The sequence below is a fragment of the Petaurus breviceps genome, unplaced genomic scaffold, assembly GCF_028583685.1.
Source record: "Petaurus breviceps papuanus isolate PSGF00001 unplaced genomic scaffold, PetGlider_PUasm1.0 189, whole genome shotgun sequence".
Taxonomy (NCBI): Eukaryota; Metazoa; Chordata; class Mammalia; order Diprotodontia; family Petauridae; genus Petaurus; species Petaurus breviceps.
Window position 1 is genome coordinate 30,339,756 of NW_027185809.1, and position 15,325 is coordinate 30,355,080.

Below are 15,325 nucleotides of genomic sequence, written 5' to 3' on the forward strand. Positions count from 1 at the left end.
TCTTCTCTTTTCCCTCATCAGACCCTTGGAATAGAATCAGTCCATCCCAGGAGCTCTATTTTCTTATTTAACTACCTTTGAAGATACTAAACTTCTGAAAGAACACTTATTCTCCCCTTTAGAATGTTAGTAATATGTCATCATACAGTTCCTTTCATTTGGGTGGGAAACCTGCAGCCTTGAGGGCACATATGACCTTTTAGGTCCTTGAGTGCAGCTTTTTGCCTGAGTCCAAGTTTTACAGAACAAAACTTTTTCTTTCTTTTTTTTTTTTTTTGGGTTTTTTTTTTCCTTTTTTTTTTTTTTTATTAATTTGTTTATTTCCTTTTAGTTTACAGGATTCAATTCCACAATTCCTTGAGTTTCACATTTTGTTCCCCTCCCCTCCCTTCCCCCCATGGTGGCTTATAGTCAAGTATAGGATCTGTAAATACTTTCACCTTATACATTAGTCAGGTTATAAGGATGGATTGTACCAGCTGGAATGAAAAATGGTAAAGAGGACATAAAACCAAATAAGAGAAGGAAAAAGATCAGGGATTGACTTATATCACTGCATTGCTGAGAAGAGTCCAGTCTATCAAAGTATGTCATCCCACATATTTTGTGTCTGTAATTGTGTACGAATTTCTCCTGGTTCTACTCTTCTCACTCAGCATCAGTTCTTTTAAGCCTCTCCAGGTAAATATGAAGACTGTCTGCTCCTCGTTTCTTATAGCACAATAGTATTCCATAACATGCATATACCACAACTTGTTCAGCCATTCCCCAATTAATGGACATCCCCTTAATTTCCAATTCTTTGCTACCACAAAAAGAGCTGCTATAAACATTTTTGTACATATGGGTCTTTCTCCCATTTCTAGGAGTGGTATTGCTGGATCAAAGGGTATGAAAGTATTTATAGCCCTTTGGGCATAATTCCAGATTGCTCTCCAGAAAGGTTGGATCAGTTCACAACTCCACCAGCAATGCATTAGTGTTCCAATTTGCCCACATCCTCTCCAGCATTTGTCATTTTCCTGTTTTGTCATCTTAGCCAATCTGACTGGTGAGATGTGGTACCTCAGAGTTGTTTTGATTTGCATTTCTCTAATCAATAGTGAATTAGAGCATTTCTTCATGTGCTTATAGATATCTTTAATTTCTTTCTCTGAAAACTGCCTGTTCATATCCTTTGACCATTTATCAATTGGGGAATGACTTGTATTCTTATAAATTTGACTCAGTTCTCTGTATATTTTAGAAATGAGTCCTTTGTCAGAGACATAGGTTGTAAAGATTCTTTCCCAATTTCCCACCTCCCTCTTAATCCTGGTTACATTGGCTTTGTTTGTACAGAAACTTTTCAATTTCATGTAGTCAAAATTATCCATTTTACATTCTATAATGTTCTCTAATTCTTGTTTAGTCATAAAGTCTTTCCCTCTCCACAAGTCTGATAGGTAAACTATTCCTTGTTTTAGGAGACTGCTTACAGTCTCAACCTTTATACCTAGATCATGCACCCATTTAGACTTGATTTTGGTATATGGTGTTAGATAATGGTCTATACCCAGCTTCTGCCATACTATATTCAACAAAACCTTTTCTTAAGAGAATTTGTTTTGTGAAGTTTGGATTCAGTCAAAGAGCTGCACTTTAGGGCCTAAGAGGCCACATGTGGCCTCAAGCATGAAGGTTCCCCACCCCCATGGCAAAATAAGTTTGCCTTATTGTTTGCCTTTCAGGTTTTCCTTAATTCTTGTGCTTATGGTTCAGCATTCTTAGATCAGTAATTCTTGAAAGTCCTCTGTTCCATTAAAGGCCTATTTTTTTTTTTTAAAGCAATTGGGGTTAAGTAACTTGCTCAAGGTTACATGGCCAGGTGTTTCTGGATGGGTGCTAAGTGTTTGAGCCCAGATTCGATCCCAGGTTATCCTGGCTCTGGGGCCGGTGCTCTTACTCACTGTGCTACCTGGCCACCCCTAAAGGTCTATTTTTACTCCTCACAGGATTATATGTAATTTTTTCAGGGTCATTTATTCTCAGTTGTTATTTTACCTCTTTTGCTTTTTAGAATATTTTATTATAAATCTCTTTTCATTTTTAGTAGTGCCTCCCAGATCTTCTGTGATCCTGACTGTAATCCCTTGGAACTTGGACTGCTTCTTTCTGGATACTTGTAGTATTTGTTCTTTGAAGTGGGAACTCTGGATTTTGCTGTTGATATTACTGGGACTTTTATTGTTTACTTTTATGAGGTGATCAGTGGATTTTTTCTCTTTACTCTTCTTTCCATCTTTACTTTGCTGTCTAGTTCAGATAGATCTGGGCAGTTTTTATTTATGTTTTCTTTCTTTCAAATCATGGCTTTTATCTCTTGATACATATTTCTTCTAGGAATTCATGTCACTGGAAAATCTATTTTTAAAAAAATTTTTGATACGATTAGTATTTTCTTTCATTTACTCATTTCTTCAGCTTTATTTCTAGTATTAAGTTTTTGTGTAACGCCTTGCCTCTTGCTAAACTTTTGGGTGAGGTGGTCGTTCCTGACTCTGCTCACTACTTACACTAATCTCCATCTTCTGGGGCCCTGGAACTTCAAGGTTTAGAATGCTGTTTCTTTGGGTCCATTTCTGGTATTTCAGAACTGCTCATTTGGGACCTCAGAGCTCTTGGAGCTTGATTGTCCCAATTAGAGCTCAGGTACTGTGCTAGTCAGCACCACACTGGGCACTGCAGCTCCCTCGATCTTTCTAAGTTCCTACCCTGGGGCCTGTTTCAGGAAAGCCCTTCTCTCTTGCTGCCTCTGGACAGAGCTTTGTAGGCTATGTCCTATCTCTGGTCATATTGGCACTCACCTTGCTGGCAGGGTCCACCTTTCCAACTCAGTTATTGTAGTTTCTAATTGGAGTTTTTAAAAAAATCATTATTTGGTCCAGTGAGAACTTTATGATTTTGCTGGAATAGATGAGAAACTGGGTAGCTTCTCAGCCATTCAGGCCACTATCTTGGTAGGAAATGAGAGGCTTTCTTTTTTTTAATTTAATTTTTATTGAGTCATGTTTTACTAGACATACCTTATGACAGACACTTTATTTGTCTCTCTCAGTATTTATAATGTCAAATATGATATCATAGCTATTTGTATACATGTCTCTTCTCCCCCTCACCTCTTCATAATGGTGGAGGTTTGGATGTGTGATTTCATCAATGTTTAGAATCAGTTCACAATAACAGTTTCTCTTTTCTTCCTTCATCCTTTGATAAATGAAATTATTGATAAAACAAGACAAGAATTTATTTTGCTTTTTGTGGTGAGAGCTACAGCAGATCTCCAGATAATTGAAGTCTCCTATTACTACTGTATCATGCTTGCATGCAAAGTTTGTAACATTTCCCAAATGCTTCATCTTTTTACTTTTTTTGTCCATGTGCTTTGTTGTATTTTTTTAATGGAAATACTGCTTATGTTTCTTCCTCTTTTAATTTTCACCAAATGTTCTCCACCATCCATTTCCCTGCTCTCATTCCTGGATTTGTTCACATCAGGATGTCTAATGTAGATTTGAATCATAAAATTTTAGAGGCCAACAGAATATTTCTCCTTGAAAATCTGGTGCTTTATCCATGGCATGGAGGTGACTGTGGAGTCACTAAGGCAGTGTCCATAGAATGTCAGGCCTTATTACCAAACCAAAAAAGTTTTAAGGCTGGACCTGGTGGCATACTCATGTCTCATTGGAGGACCAGTCTAACTAAGTTTGGTGAGGCAAACTGGAGGCTTGACCACGAGATCATCCTTTTTTTTTTTTTCTTTTCCTTTTTTGTTTTGGCTATAGCGCCTAATTAAGACAGTGTGCTAAGCCATGAATGAGATATGGTTGAGATTGGAATATATTCTGCGTAGATGAACATCTTTACTGATGAAATTGTATGTCCTTGAAGTCAATAATAGGGTAACTAGGGATTGCAGTGAATGGAGCACTAGGCTTGGAATCTGGAAGTCTGGAAGATCTTAGTTCATATCCAGCCTCAGACAATAACTGTGACAATAACAATAGCTGTGTGACCCTGGGCAAGTCACTTTACCCCTATTTGGTTCAGTTTCCCATCTGTAAAATGGGACAAACTGGAGAAGAAAATGGCAAACTACTAAAGCATCTTTGCCAAGAAAACCCTGTGGATGTAGAGTCACTGAACAACAATGAAATCAATGACAATAATACTAACCGATATTTATAAAGAACTTTATACATGTGAGTAAATTTCATCTTTACAACCCCTCCTGAGTTAGGTAGTTTTAGCTTCATTTTGTAGATAAGAAAACTTAGGTTCAGAGAGTTTAAGTGACTTGACCAGTGTCAGACAGTATATATTAGAACTGGGATTCAAAGTCGTGCCTCACATCAAATTCCTTTATTAAAACACTGTATTCAAATCTGCTAACTGACCTAGATACTTAGGGACAGAGCTGGTGACTTTCTAGCACTCTTTCCACAATGCTGTGGTGCTGCTTTTTTTTTTCCTACATAAAGAGACCATGAAATGAATACAATGGTGAATACTAAGAGTGACAGCACAGAAAGAGAAGAGAATAAGGCTGAGGATAAAACCTAAGATAACAATTGTTAATAGATGGATGAAGAGGAACTATGAAAAGAGTCATAAAATGAGTGTTCATTGCTAGGAGGAGAATCAGAGCAATGTAGAAGCACAGAAGTCAAGGAAAAAGAGAATTTGAAGGAGGGTCAAGGTCAGTAAGTGTTATGGCCACACAAAACAGGTCAGAGAGTATGGAGCTGAGGAAAAGGTCATTGGTTTGGCAACTATGAAGTCATTATCTTTGAGAAAGCACCTTAAATAGAGGGGTGGGGGTGGTGAAAGACTCGGCAAAGGGTTAAGGTGAATTGGCTGAAAATTTGTATGTGAATTAATGAATTCATCTTCAAGCAGTTCTTAAGCACACACTTATAGGTTGGGATGCAAAAACAAAAAAATAAAATCTCTATTCTGAAGGAGCAAATAGGTATAGCTGACTCATTTCAAGAATTCTGGCTGTGAAAGGAAAGATAAATAGAATGTTAGCTTGAGGGGAGTGAAATAACCAAAATAGTTTTTTTTTTTAATTATTATCTTAAAGATTAAAGAAATAGTCATCTCAGAAGACATTGGGAATAACCTTGGAAAGTAGGAGAGAAAGAAAGGGAATGGATGTAGGTAGAGGTATTAGCTTTAGAGTAGGAGTTCATAACCTTTGGGGGTCCATGAACTTTTAAAAAATTTCGGTAACTATTTCAATATAATTTTATGCACTTAAAATATTCTGAGAAGGGCTCTGTGATTTAAAAAAAGTCAACTTCTGGAGTAGAAGCAGACACTGGCTCTCTCCTCCTAACCCCTCCAAATACCTGTAAAAAATGACTAAACAAATTCTAGAGGTACTGAACCCACACAATGACGGAGTGGAACCATCTCCAGCCTAAGACAACCTGAAAGGCTGACAAGAAGAGCATATCACACTGGGCTGGAGGCAGAGCAAAGTCCATTGTGGACCATACACTGGGCTGGAGTAGGCCTTAGGGCACTAAATCATTGGCAACTGTGGCGGTTTCCAGACTTAACCCACAGACACTAAAGACAAAGTAGAAGGTCAGTGGGGAAACTCTGTCAGACCTGGGTGAGAGAAAAACGTGGTCCAGCACCAGCCCTGGGTGGTAGAGGTGATGGTGGCAGTGGCAGCAGCAGCTGCTTCCAGAGCTCCAGCAGAGCTTGTGGTGACTGTGGAGAGGAAAGCCTCACAGTTCCAAGGCACAAAAGAATGCTTGTGGTCACCCATAGACCAGAACACAGGCCAGGAGAGGAGCAAACACCTCTCTTTGGATCATAACACCTTAGAACTGAAAATTTACAGGTGCCTGGAAGTGTCTCTGACAACAGCTACACAAACCCTCTGAAACTTGGGACAGAGCACTCTCCACTCTAGAAGCAGAGCCCTACCTTAACAAAGAGCTCAAAAGTCAAGTAATTGACTGGGAAAATGAGCAAACAGTATAAAAAAAATCAGACTATAGAATCTTACTTTGGTGACAAGATCAAAACATATAACCAGAAGACAACAAAGTCAAAGCTTATACATCCAAAGCCTCCAAGAAAAATATGAATTGGTCACAGGTCATGGAAGAGCTCAAAAAGGAGTTTGAAAATCAAGTAAGAGTAAAAGAGGAAAAATTGGAAGAGAAATGAGAGTGATGCAATAAAATCATGAGAAAAGGTTAACTTTTGCTTTAAAGGAATAGGAGAAGAATCCTTTCTTTCAGATAGGAGGGAAGTAATCTAAAAACATACTTTTGAAATATTGAACTTCTAGGAGACAAGATGGCAGAGTAAGCAGTAACTCTGTCCTATTCACCTCCAAACAACCATAAAATAGGGTCCCAAAACAAATCCTGGAACAGCGAAACCAGCAAAAAGACTGGGTGAAACAATCTTTTAGCTCAAGAAACTTGGAAGGTTGGCAAGAAAGGTCTATCTCACTTGAGTAAAAGGGGAATGCAGTCTAGGACAGGGAGTGTCCCAGCAAGCCAGCAGTAAGCCCCACCCCACCAGACAAGTGGGAGATCCTGAGTCCCAGTGTGGGACCCCGCCATGTGTCTCAGCATAGCCTGGGGAATGGGCAGACTCCAGTTCTGAGAACTGCTATGTGCTTCAGTGTAGCCCCAGGGTAATGTATAAACACCCTACTGGCCTCAGCACATGCCAGACACCAGCATTAGGACCCTGGCACAGCACTGGGTATGCTGCCAGACAACCTACGGCCTCCAGCAGCATCAACCACCCCTCACCCTCCTCACTGAGCACAGCACTAGACCCTTGGGTCTCCTGTGAACCTCAGGATATCATCAGTGCAGCACCAGGTAAATAGCAAGGGCCTGCAGCCCCTGGCACAAGAAACCTGAGACAGTGCTTCTTCCATCCTGAGATCAGAATTTAAATTTAAAAGAAAGGAAAAAGGCCAAAAAAAAATTTATAAAAAACAGCAAAAAAAGAATCTAACCATAGAAGGATATTAGGGGGTTGGCTAGGTGGCGCAGTAAATAGAGCACCAGCCCTGGAGTCAGGAGGACCTGAGTTCAAATCTGGCCTTGGACACTTAACATACTGGCTGTGTGACCTTGGGCAAGTCATTTAACCCCAATTGTCCTGCCTCCCCCCTCCAAAAAAGCAAAAAAAAGAGAGAGAGAGAGAGAGAGAAAGATATTAGGGTGACAGGGAAGGTCAAGATACAAACTGAGAAGGGAACAATGTCAAAATATGTATGGGCAAAATCCCAAGGGAAAACAGGAAGTGGTCTCAAGCCCAGAAAGAACTCATGGAAGAGCTTACAAAAGAAGTTTAAGAATCATATGAATGAGATGAAAGGAAAATTGGGAAAAGAAATGAGAGTGATGCAAGAGAATTATGAAAAAAAGTTAGCAGCTTGGTAAAAGAAAACAACTACTTAAAAGTCAATTGACCAAATGGAAAAGGAAGTACAAAAGCTAACTGAGTAAAACAACTCCTTAAAAGTTAGAATTGAGCAAATGGAAGCTAATGACTCTATGAGACATCAAAAATCAAACAAATTTGCAAGAATGAAAAAGTGGAAGAAAATGTAAAATACTTCATTGGAAAAACAAATGACTTGGAAAATAGATCCAGGAGAGTGTCAGAATTATTAGACTACCTGAAAGCCATAATCAAAAGGATGACCTGGACAGCATCTTTCAAGAAATTATCAAGAAAACTGCTGCAATATTTTGGAATGAGAGGGCAAAATAGGCATTGAAAGAATCCACTGATCACCTCTGGAGAGAGATCCCAAAATAAAAACATTATAGCCAAATTACAGAACTGTTAGGTCAAGGAAAAAGACACTGCAAGTGGCTTGAAAGAATTCAAATAGTGAGGTGGAGCCAAGATGGCATTGTAGAAGCAGGAAAACTCCCTGCGCGTCCCCCACAACTACCTCAAACACGTATAGAATTTGACTTGGAACAAATTTTAGAGCTATGGAACCCAAAGAGTGACAGAAACAAACCTGAAGGCAACCCGGCAGACTGGCAGGAAGGGTTCATTGCAGTACTCTGGGAGCAGAGCCCAGTTCTGTGTGTGCCCATGGTTTTAGCCCCAGGGCAGCCCTGACCAGCCACTGCTGGAGGGACTTTGGGAGAGTGGATCATCAGCAACTGTGGCAGTTTCCAGAATTATCTACCCATAAATGCCAAAGGCAAAGTCAAAGGTCATTGTGGACTTTAGTAACGGGGTCCAGGAGAGCGGTCCAGCCTCTTCCCCATGGAGGGAAAAGTGGCTACGGTGTGGCAGCAGCAGCCACTGCGTGGTTGCTTCAGAGCTCTTGGCCTGCAGATTGTAGGGGGACCAAGCAACCATTCTGAGGGGTAATCACTTTTGCTTTGACCTGCTTGCATCTGGATCCCTGTTCTGGGTGGAGATCCTGGGGTGTGTGACCAGGTGCCAGAGCCTGTGAAGGCTTCTGAGAGGGCACCCAAATACTAGCTCCGGGAGCTGTGAAAACCCCAGTTTGGGACAAAGCTCTCCTCTCTGGAAGTAGAGTTTTACTGTGGCAAAAAGCTCAAAAGTCAAGTAATTGAGTGTCAGCATGAGCAAGCAAAGGAAGCAAAGCGAGCACAGCAATCAAACCTCAGATTCCTTTTTTGGGGACAAAAAGGATCAAAGCATGGAACAGGAGGAAGACAACAAGGTAAGAACTCCTGCACCAAAAGCTTCCAAGAAAAATATGAAGACTAACTCAAATGGCAAAAGAGGCTCAAAAAGCCAATGAGGAGAAGAATGCCTTAAAAAGATGAATTTGCCAGATGGAAAAAGAATCTCAAAAGCTCACTGAAGAGAATCATTCCTTCAGAATTAGATTGGAGAAAATGGAAGCTAGGATTTTATGAGAAATCAAGATACTATTAAACATAACCATAATTAAACAAATGAAAAAATAGAGGTCAGTGTGAAATATCTCATTGGGAAAAACCACTGACCTGGAAAATAGATCCAGGAGAGATAATTTAAAAATTATTGGACTACCTGAAAGCCATGATCCAAAAAAGAACCTAGAAATCATCCTTAAAGAAATTCTCCAGGAAAATTGCCCTGTTTAAAACCAGAGGACAAAATAGAGGTTGAAAGAATCCACTGATCACCTCCTGAAAAAGATCCCAAAAAGAAAACTCCTAGGAATATTATAGCTAGGTTCCAGAATTCCCAGATTAAGGAGAGAATATTACAAGCAGCCAGGAAGAAACAATTTGAATATTGTGGAAACACAATCAGGATAACCCAGGATCTGGCAGCTTCCACACTGAGGGATTGAAGGGCTTGGAATATGATATTCCAGAGGTCAAAGGAACTGGGATTAAATCCAAGAATCACTTACCCAGAAAAACTGAGTATCATGTTTCAGGGGAAAATATGGTCATTCAGTGGAATAGAGGACTTTCAAGCATTCTTGATGAAAAAACCAGAGTTGAATAGAAAATTTGTCATTTGAGAAGCATGAGAAGGTAAACAGGGAAAAGAAATCATAAGGAACTTATCAAAGTTGAACTATTTGCATGCCTATATGGAAAAATGATAATTGTAACTTATGAAACTTTTCTTGGTATGAGGATAGTTGAAGGGAATATAAATATATATATATATATATATGTATACATACATATATTTGTCTGTAGGAGGGTATATGGGCACATGAATACATATGTGAGTGTGTATATATGTATACAGGTATACATAGGCAGAGGGTACAGGACCAGTTGAATAGGAAGGGATGATACTTAAAAGGTGAAATTAAGAGGTGAGAGAGGAATATAATGAGAGGAGATGGGGAGAGACAGAATGGGGTAAGTTATCTCATATAGAAGAGGCAAGGGAAGACTGTCACAATGGAGGAGAACAGGAAGGCAAAAGGGAATGAGTCAACCTTATTCTCATTGAATTTGGCTTAGGGAGTATTATCAACAACGCAATATTCACAATGCCTATGGCAATTTTAAATATGCTAATGTGGTTATTAATCACATAATATACCAGGCTCTCTAGATGGGGGATAAAGCTAGAACTTTTATTTTTTTTATAGCAATTGGGGTTAAGTAACTTGCTCACGGTTACACAGCCAGTTATATTTTGTGTGGGTGCTAAGTATCTGAGGCCGGAACTGATCAGGTCTCCCGACTCCGGGGCCGGCACTCTTACTCGCTGTGCCACCTGGCCGCCCCTAGAACATTTACTAAAATACCAGATAACTGAGTCCCAAAACCAGAAAGTCAAAGCCATCACAGTAGTTACGAAGTTGGCACATGTAGTTAATGTAGTAAACACCCACATTCTCAAGCCTTTAAAACAGAACAGGCTACCTCAAGGAAAGGTCCTCCTCTCCCCACTCACAGCAACCAGCCTCCAGGAAGTGTGTTCCCAGCAGTTCTGGTCCCTGACAGTCCTCAGCAGGAGTCCTTAGCACAAATTCTGGCTGGCTCAAAAAATAAAAGGGGTTCATGCCTCTGCCTCCACCTTGGCCACTACTGCTGCTGCTGCCTCTGCTGCTGCTGCCACCGCCAGTCACTACAAGAGCTCTAGCTTGGCTTCTGCTTCCTCATGCTCCACCCCTTCCTGCTACTTCAGCAAGTCCAATGGGGCATGGAAGATCTTTAAATCCCATAACCTTACAGGGAGGGAATGTCATACACACTAAATAGGGTGTCTTGCCCTACAGGAGAGTAGTGGGGAAGGGCATGAGACAGGGGATGATGGAGGGGAGGGCAGGTTGGGGGGAGGGTAGTTAGAAGCACATAATTTTGTAAAGGGACAGGGCCACAGTAAGGAATAGAACAAGTGGGGGGTGGGATAGGAGGGAGGGAAATATAGTCAGTCTTCCGCAATATATCCACTGTGGAAATGTTTGCATAGATTCACATGTACAACCTATATTGAATTACTTATCTTCCCAGTAAGGGTGGGTAATGAGGGAGGAAGGGAAAGAATCTGGAATTCAAAGTTTTAAAATCAAATGATTAAAAAATATATATTATTATTATTTTTTTTACATTCAACTGAAGATATACAGGCATTGGGGTATGGAGATCCTTCTTGACCTACTAGAAGGTCGAAGGGGGGTGGAGGAGGATATAGGAGCGAGCAGATTGGGGGAGGGAGAAAATTTGTAACTCAAAATCTTGTGGAAATGAATGATGTAAACTAAAAATAAATATTAAATTTAATTTAAAAATAAAAGAAAGATTCTACATTTCAGTGAAAGCTAGTAGATAGAAGATATGTGAGAGGATGAGGTCAAGGACAGCAGGAAGTCCATCCACTATGGAACTGGAATTCCAAAGGGTAGGAAATGGCAGGGTTGTAGTGACAAATGGATAGGGTTGGGTTAAGGAAGACCCGGGGGATAAGAGAGTGAGAGACACTATTTGAGTTCATTCGTATGATGGGGTAACATTTCTTTCTGTCTGTCTCAATGGGTGGGGAAAGGTATGGAGGAAAGGAGAGAATTTAGAACTGAAAATAAAAATTAAATTTTAAAAAGAGAAAAAAAAACTTGTGGAACTGAATGTTGCAAATCAAAAATAAATAAACTTAAAAGAAAAAAAAAGAATTCAAATATCGAGAAGCCATAATCATGATTACACAGGTTTTAGCAGCTGCAACATTAAAGGACTGGAGGTCATGGAACATGATATTCCAGAAGGTAAAGGATGTAGGATTACAACCACTTTCCTGGTGTAATTACATTTTCCTGGTAAAATTAAGCATAATACTTTAAGGGAAAAAATGGTCATTCAGTGAAATAGAAGGATTTCAGGTTTCTGTAAGGAGAAGACCAGAATCAAACAAAAAATTTGATCTCTAATACCAGGATCCAGGAGAAACCTTTAAAAAGTAAAAAGGGAAAAGAAAACATAAGGGATTCATTGGAGCTTAATTGTTTATATCCCTACATAGGAAAGTGATACTGTAATTCTTAAAAATTGTACCACTGATGGTTGTCCAAAGGGCAACCAAACTGTTTCCTTTTGATTCAGCAATACCCCTACTAGGTCTGTATCCCAGAGAGATCATAAAAAATGGAAAAGGACCTAAATGTGCAAAGATATTTATACTAACCCTTTTTGTGGTGGCAAAATATTGGAAATTGAGGGGATATCCATCAGTTGGGTGGGCTGAACAATCTATGGCATGGTTGTTGTGGAATACTATTGTACAGTAAGAAATGATGAACAGGCAGATTTCAGAAAAAAAAAAACTTGGAAAAAAAACTTGTACGAACTGATGCAAAGTGAAATGAGCAGAGCCAGGAGAACATTGTACACGATATAAGCAACATTGTATGATGATCAACATTGCGGAAATGGTATTTCTGGGTAAACAGGTATGACATTTTTATAGCCCTTTGTGCATAGTTCCAAATTACTCTCCAGAATGGTTGGATCACTTCACAACTCTACCAGTAGAGCATTAGTGTCCCCGTTTTCCCACATCTTCTCCAACATTTATCATTTTCCTGTTTTGTCATGTTAGCCAGTCTGATAGATAACATGTATGATGTGGTTGAAGCATACTTTTTCACTTTATTATTTTTGTTTTTTTTTCCTTTTGATCTATTCTTTCACAACTGTGACTAATATGGAAATCCATTTTACATGAAAGCACAATGTATAACCTCCATCAGATTATAGGAAGGGGGTGGGAAGGAAGGGAGAAAAATTTGGAACTCAAAAGTCTTGTAAAAATGAGTGCTTAAAAATTGTCTTGACATGTAATTGGGGGAAAATGCTCTTTTAAAAAATTAACTACAAAAAAGTAAAAACAAAAAAACTCATACTTTTGAATTAGTTAAGGAAGGGATAAGATAGCTACTGGGAGATGTCATTTCTTAGAGTTATAGGATTAAGATGAAAGTGGAGGCCCTAAAGAGAAAGGAAGACATTTGGAAAAGTCAGTTAAAGGAATGTAATAATGAATTCCCTAGAAGAAAATATTGAAAGCTGAGTGGCTTTGAGAATTGAATTGAAACTAAGTAGCAAGAAGAAAGGATTAAGTATGGAACAAATCACCTTGCTTAGATGGCTTAGTGAAAAGAAACATGGATAAATGGGTGTGTGTGTGTGTGTGTGTGTGTGTGTGTGTGTGTGTGTGTGTGTGTGTGCGCGCGCGCGCGCGCGCGCGCGTGCACGCTACCTTTGAATCTTTACTTTCTCTAGGTGAGAAGCCATTCTTGTGTGAAGCTGAAGGCTGTGGCCGTTCCTTTGCTGAGTACTCCAGCCTTCGGAAGCATCTCTTGGTTCACTCAGGTAGGATTGCCTTTTGTATTGGATGTAGCAGTACAAAAGCTAAAGAACAGGTGGAAAATCAAAAAGATGGGAGGTTAAGAGGGAAATCTGCCAGAAAAACAGCTACTGTGAATAAAGTGTTTAGCCTTGCCATGATGAAGGAAACAAAGGCTTCTTAAGTTGTCTTGGATTTGTCAGTCAAGATGAAACACGTCTCCAGGAAGTTTGACTGAAATTGTTGGACCTGACCATCTGCTCCAGAGAAGATTAAGAGCATTAGTTGGCATTTATTTGATCGATATCCTATACAGATCCAGTTAGGCATGAGTCCTGCTCTCTAGGGGCCGATGTTCTTATTCTTCCAGTGCGTATACAAGGGGATGCTTTTAGCTCACATGAATGCAGAGACACTGATATGATTAGCAGCAACAGCAATGTTACTACTTCCAGGTAAGGAGCACTGTGATATGCTGGCCTGTCAGTCAGTATTCTTTATTACCAAAGCATCTCCTGCCCCTCACAAATGAGTTGACAGGCCATATTCCAGGAGGTGTTAAGATTATAAATGTGTTACTCAGTCTTCTCCTACAGAAGACAAGTCTAAAACCAACTTTATTGACCATAAACCAATAAACTATCATCTCTTGTTCTGGAGCTTAAGTTCCCTTTAATCCTGTCAGTTTGCTCTTTCCATGCATATGATCTGGTCTTCCCTGCTAAGGACACCTTTCAGAATATATGGAAATACTCTACAGCATACAGGCAGAAATGATGATTTTTTTTTCCCCCACCCTAGAGAAATGTCTCCAAATAACTAAAAGTCAGGTACAACCTAGGGGAAAAAAGTTTTCTCTTATTAAAGGGAATAATTTTCCTATAGGTATTGTAACTTCTTTTACCAGAATTTCATTGCCCTTTTTCTCTATGGGCCTTCATTCATTGGTCTAGACTCTAGTCTCTCCTGCTCTCAAAAACGTACCTCCCACTGTCTCCCGTGCCTTACCTGGTCCCTGTTTCAGGCATGAAGCCACATCAGTGCCAAGTTTGTGGAAAAACCTTCTCTCAGAGTGGGAGCCGGAATGTGCACGTGAGGAAACATCACTCAAGGATGGGAGCAACAGGGAATCGAGAGCGAGAGCAAACAGGTGAAGGCAGTGGGTATGAAGGAGCAAAGTCATTAACACTTACGTGGGTCTAATTGATCTTGTTTTTCTGATTCTCTTTTGGTTGTAGCAGGCTGGTCTCGTGTTTGATAGTGTGACTAGAATCCACGAGGTTTTCTCTAGAGGAAGTGTTATTCTCGCTGCTCTCATTTTACTCTGGGCTTGGGCTCCTTTCTGTCCTCCTTTAAATTTTGCTATTCTTTTTCATGACTTTTCTTTTCTGATCAATTAATAACTAGGTAACACATCTTATCCTTCATATGTTCACCACAAGCAGATATATCCCCCCATAGTTAGCAATTTGCCCAGACTTTTCATCCTTGTTTCCACTGACTGGATGAAAGGGGAATTGACATTCATGAAGTAGATCAGCTAGTCTGTCCACATAAGAATAGAAGCTCTCTCTCTCTCCTGAGGAAATGAGGAATGAAGGTACCCTTGAGGGGTGTGATCCACTTCCCATTTGTCTTACAGCCTTCTTTCTCTCTGCAGCTGAGCCGCTAATGGGTAGCAGTTTGCTTGAGGAAGCTGCAGTACATAGTAAAAACCTGGTGTCTTTAAACTCACAGCCCAACATTGGGGTAGAGTCCTTGCACCTCTCAGATACTAACACCATCCTGGGAGTAGAGGAAGGTAAGACCATGAATTTTCTTGTGTCTTTTAGCAGAGAGAAGGCTGAAAGGAGTTGTGTCCAAAGTGAAGAGTTGCAACTAGGCTCATTCCTTGCAAGTCTGTTCTGTGTGTTCAAGGCAGTTGTGAAACAATTGAATAGTATATACTTTTCACATTTAGGATGTGTAAGATTTGGTGGCAGATGTAGATCTTGAGCCT

At 39.9% G+C, this 15,325-nt stretch overlaps 1 protein-coding gene across 3 annotated transcripts in view; it reads left to right on the forward strand.

The window, feature by feature from the left end:
- The window catches only part of ZNF410 (zinc finger protein 410), a 43,845-nt gene that overhangs the window by 24,860 nt on the left and 3,660 nt on the right, over nucleotides 1-15,325 (forward strand). For all 3 annotated transcript variants that reach the window (XM_069092187.1, XM_069092185.1, XM_069092186.1), the window contains exons 8-10: nucleotides 13,263-13,352; nucleotides 14,351-14,476; nucleotides 14,987-15,127. In XM_069092187.1, coding sequence (XP_068948288.1) covers nucleotides 13,263-13,352; nucleotides 14,351-14,476; nucleotides 14,987-15,127 — 357 coding nt within the window. The remainder of the gene's footprint in view (nucleotides 1-13,262; nucleotides 13,353-14,350; nucleotides 14,477-14,986; nucleotides 15,128-15,325) is intronic.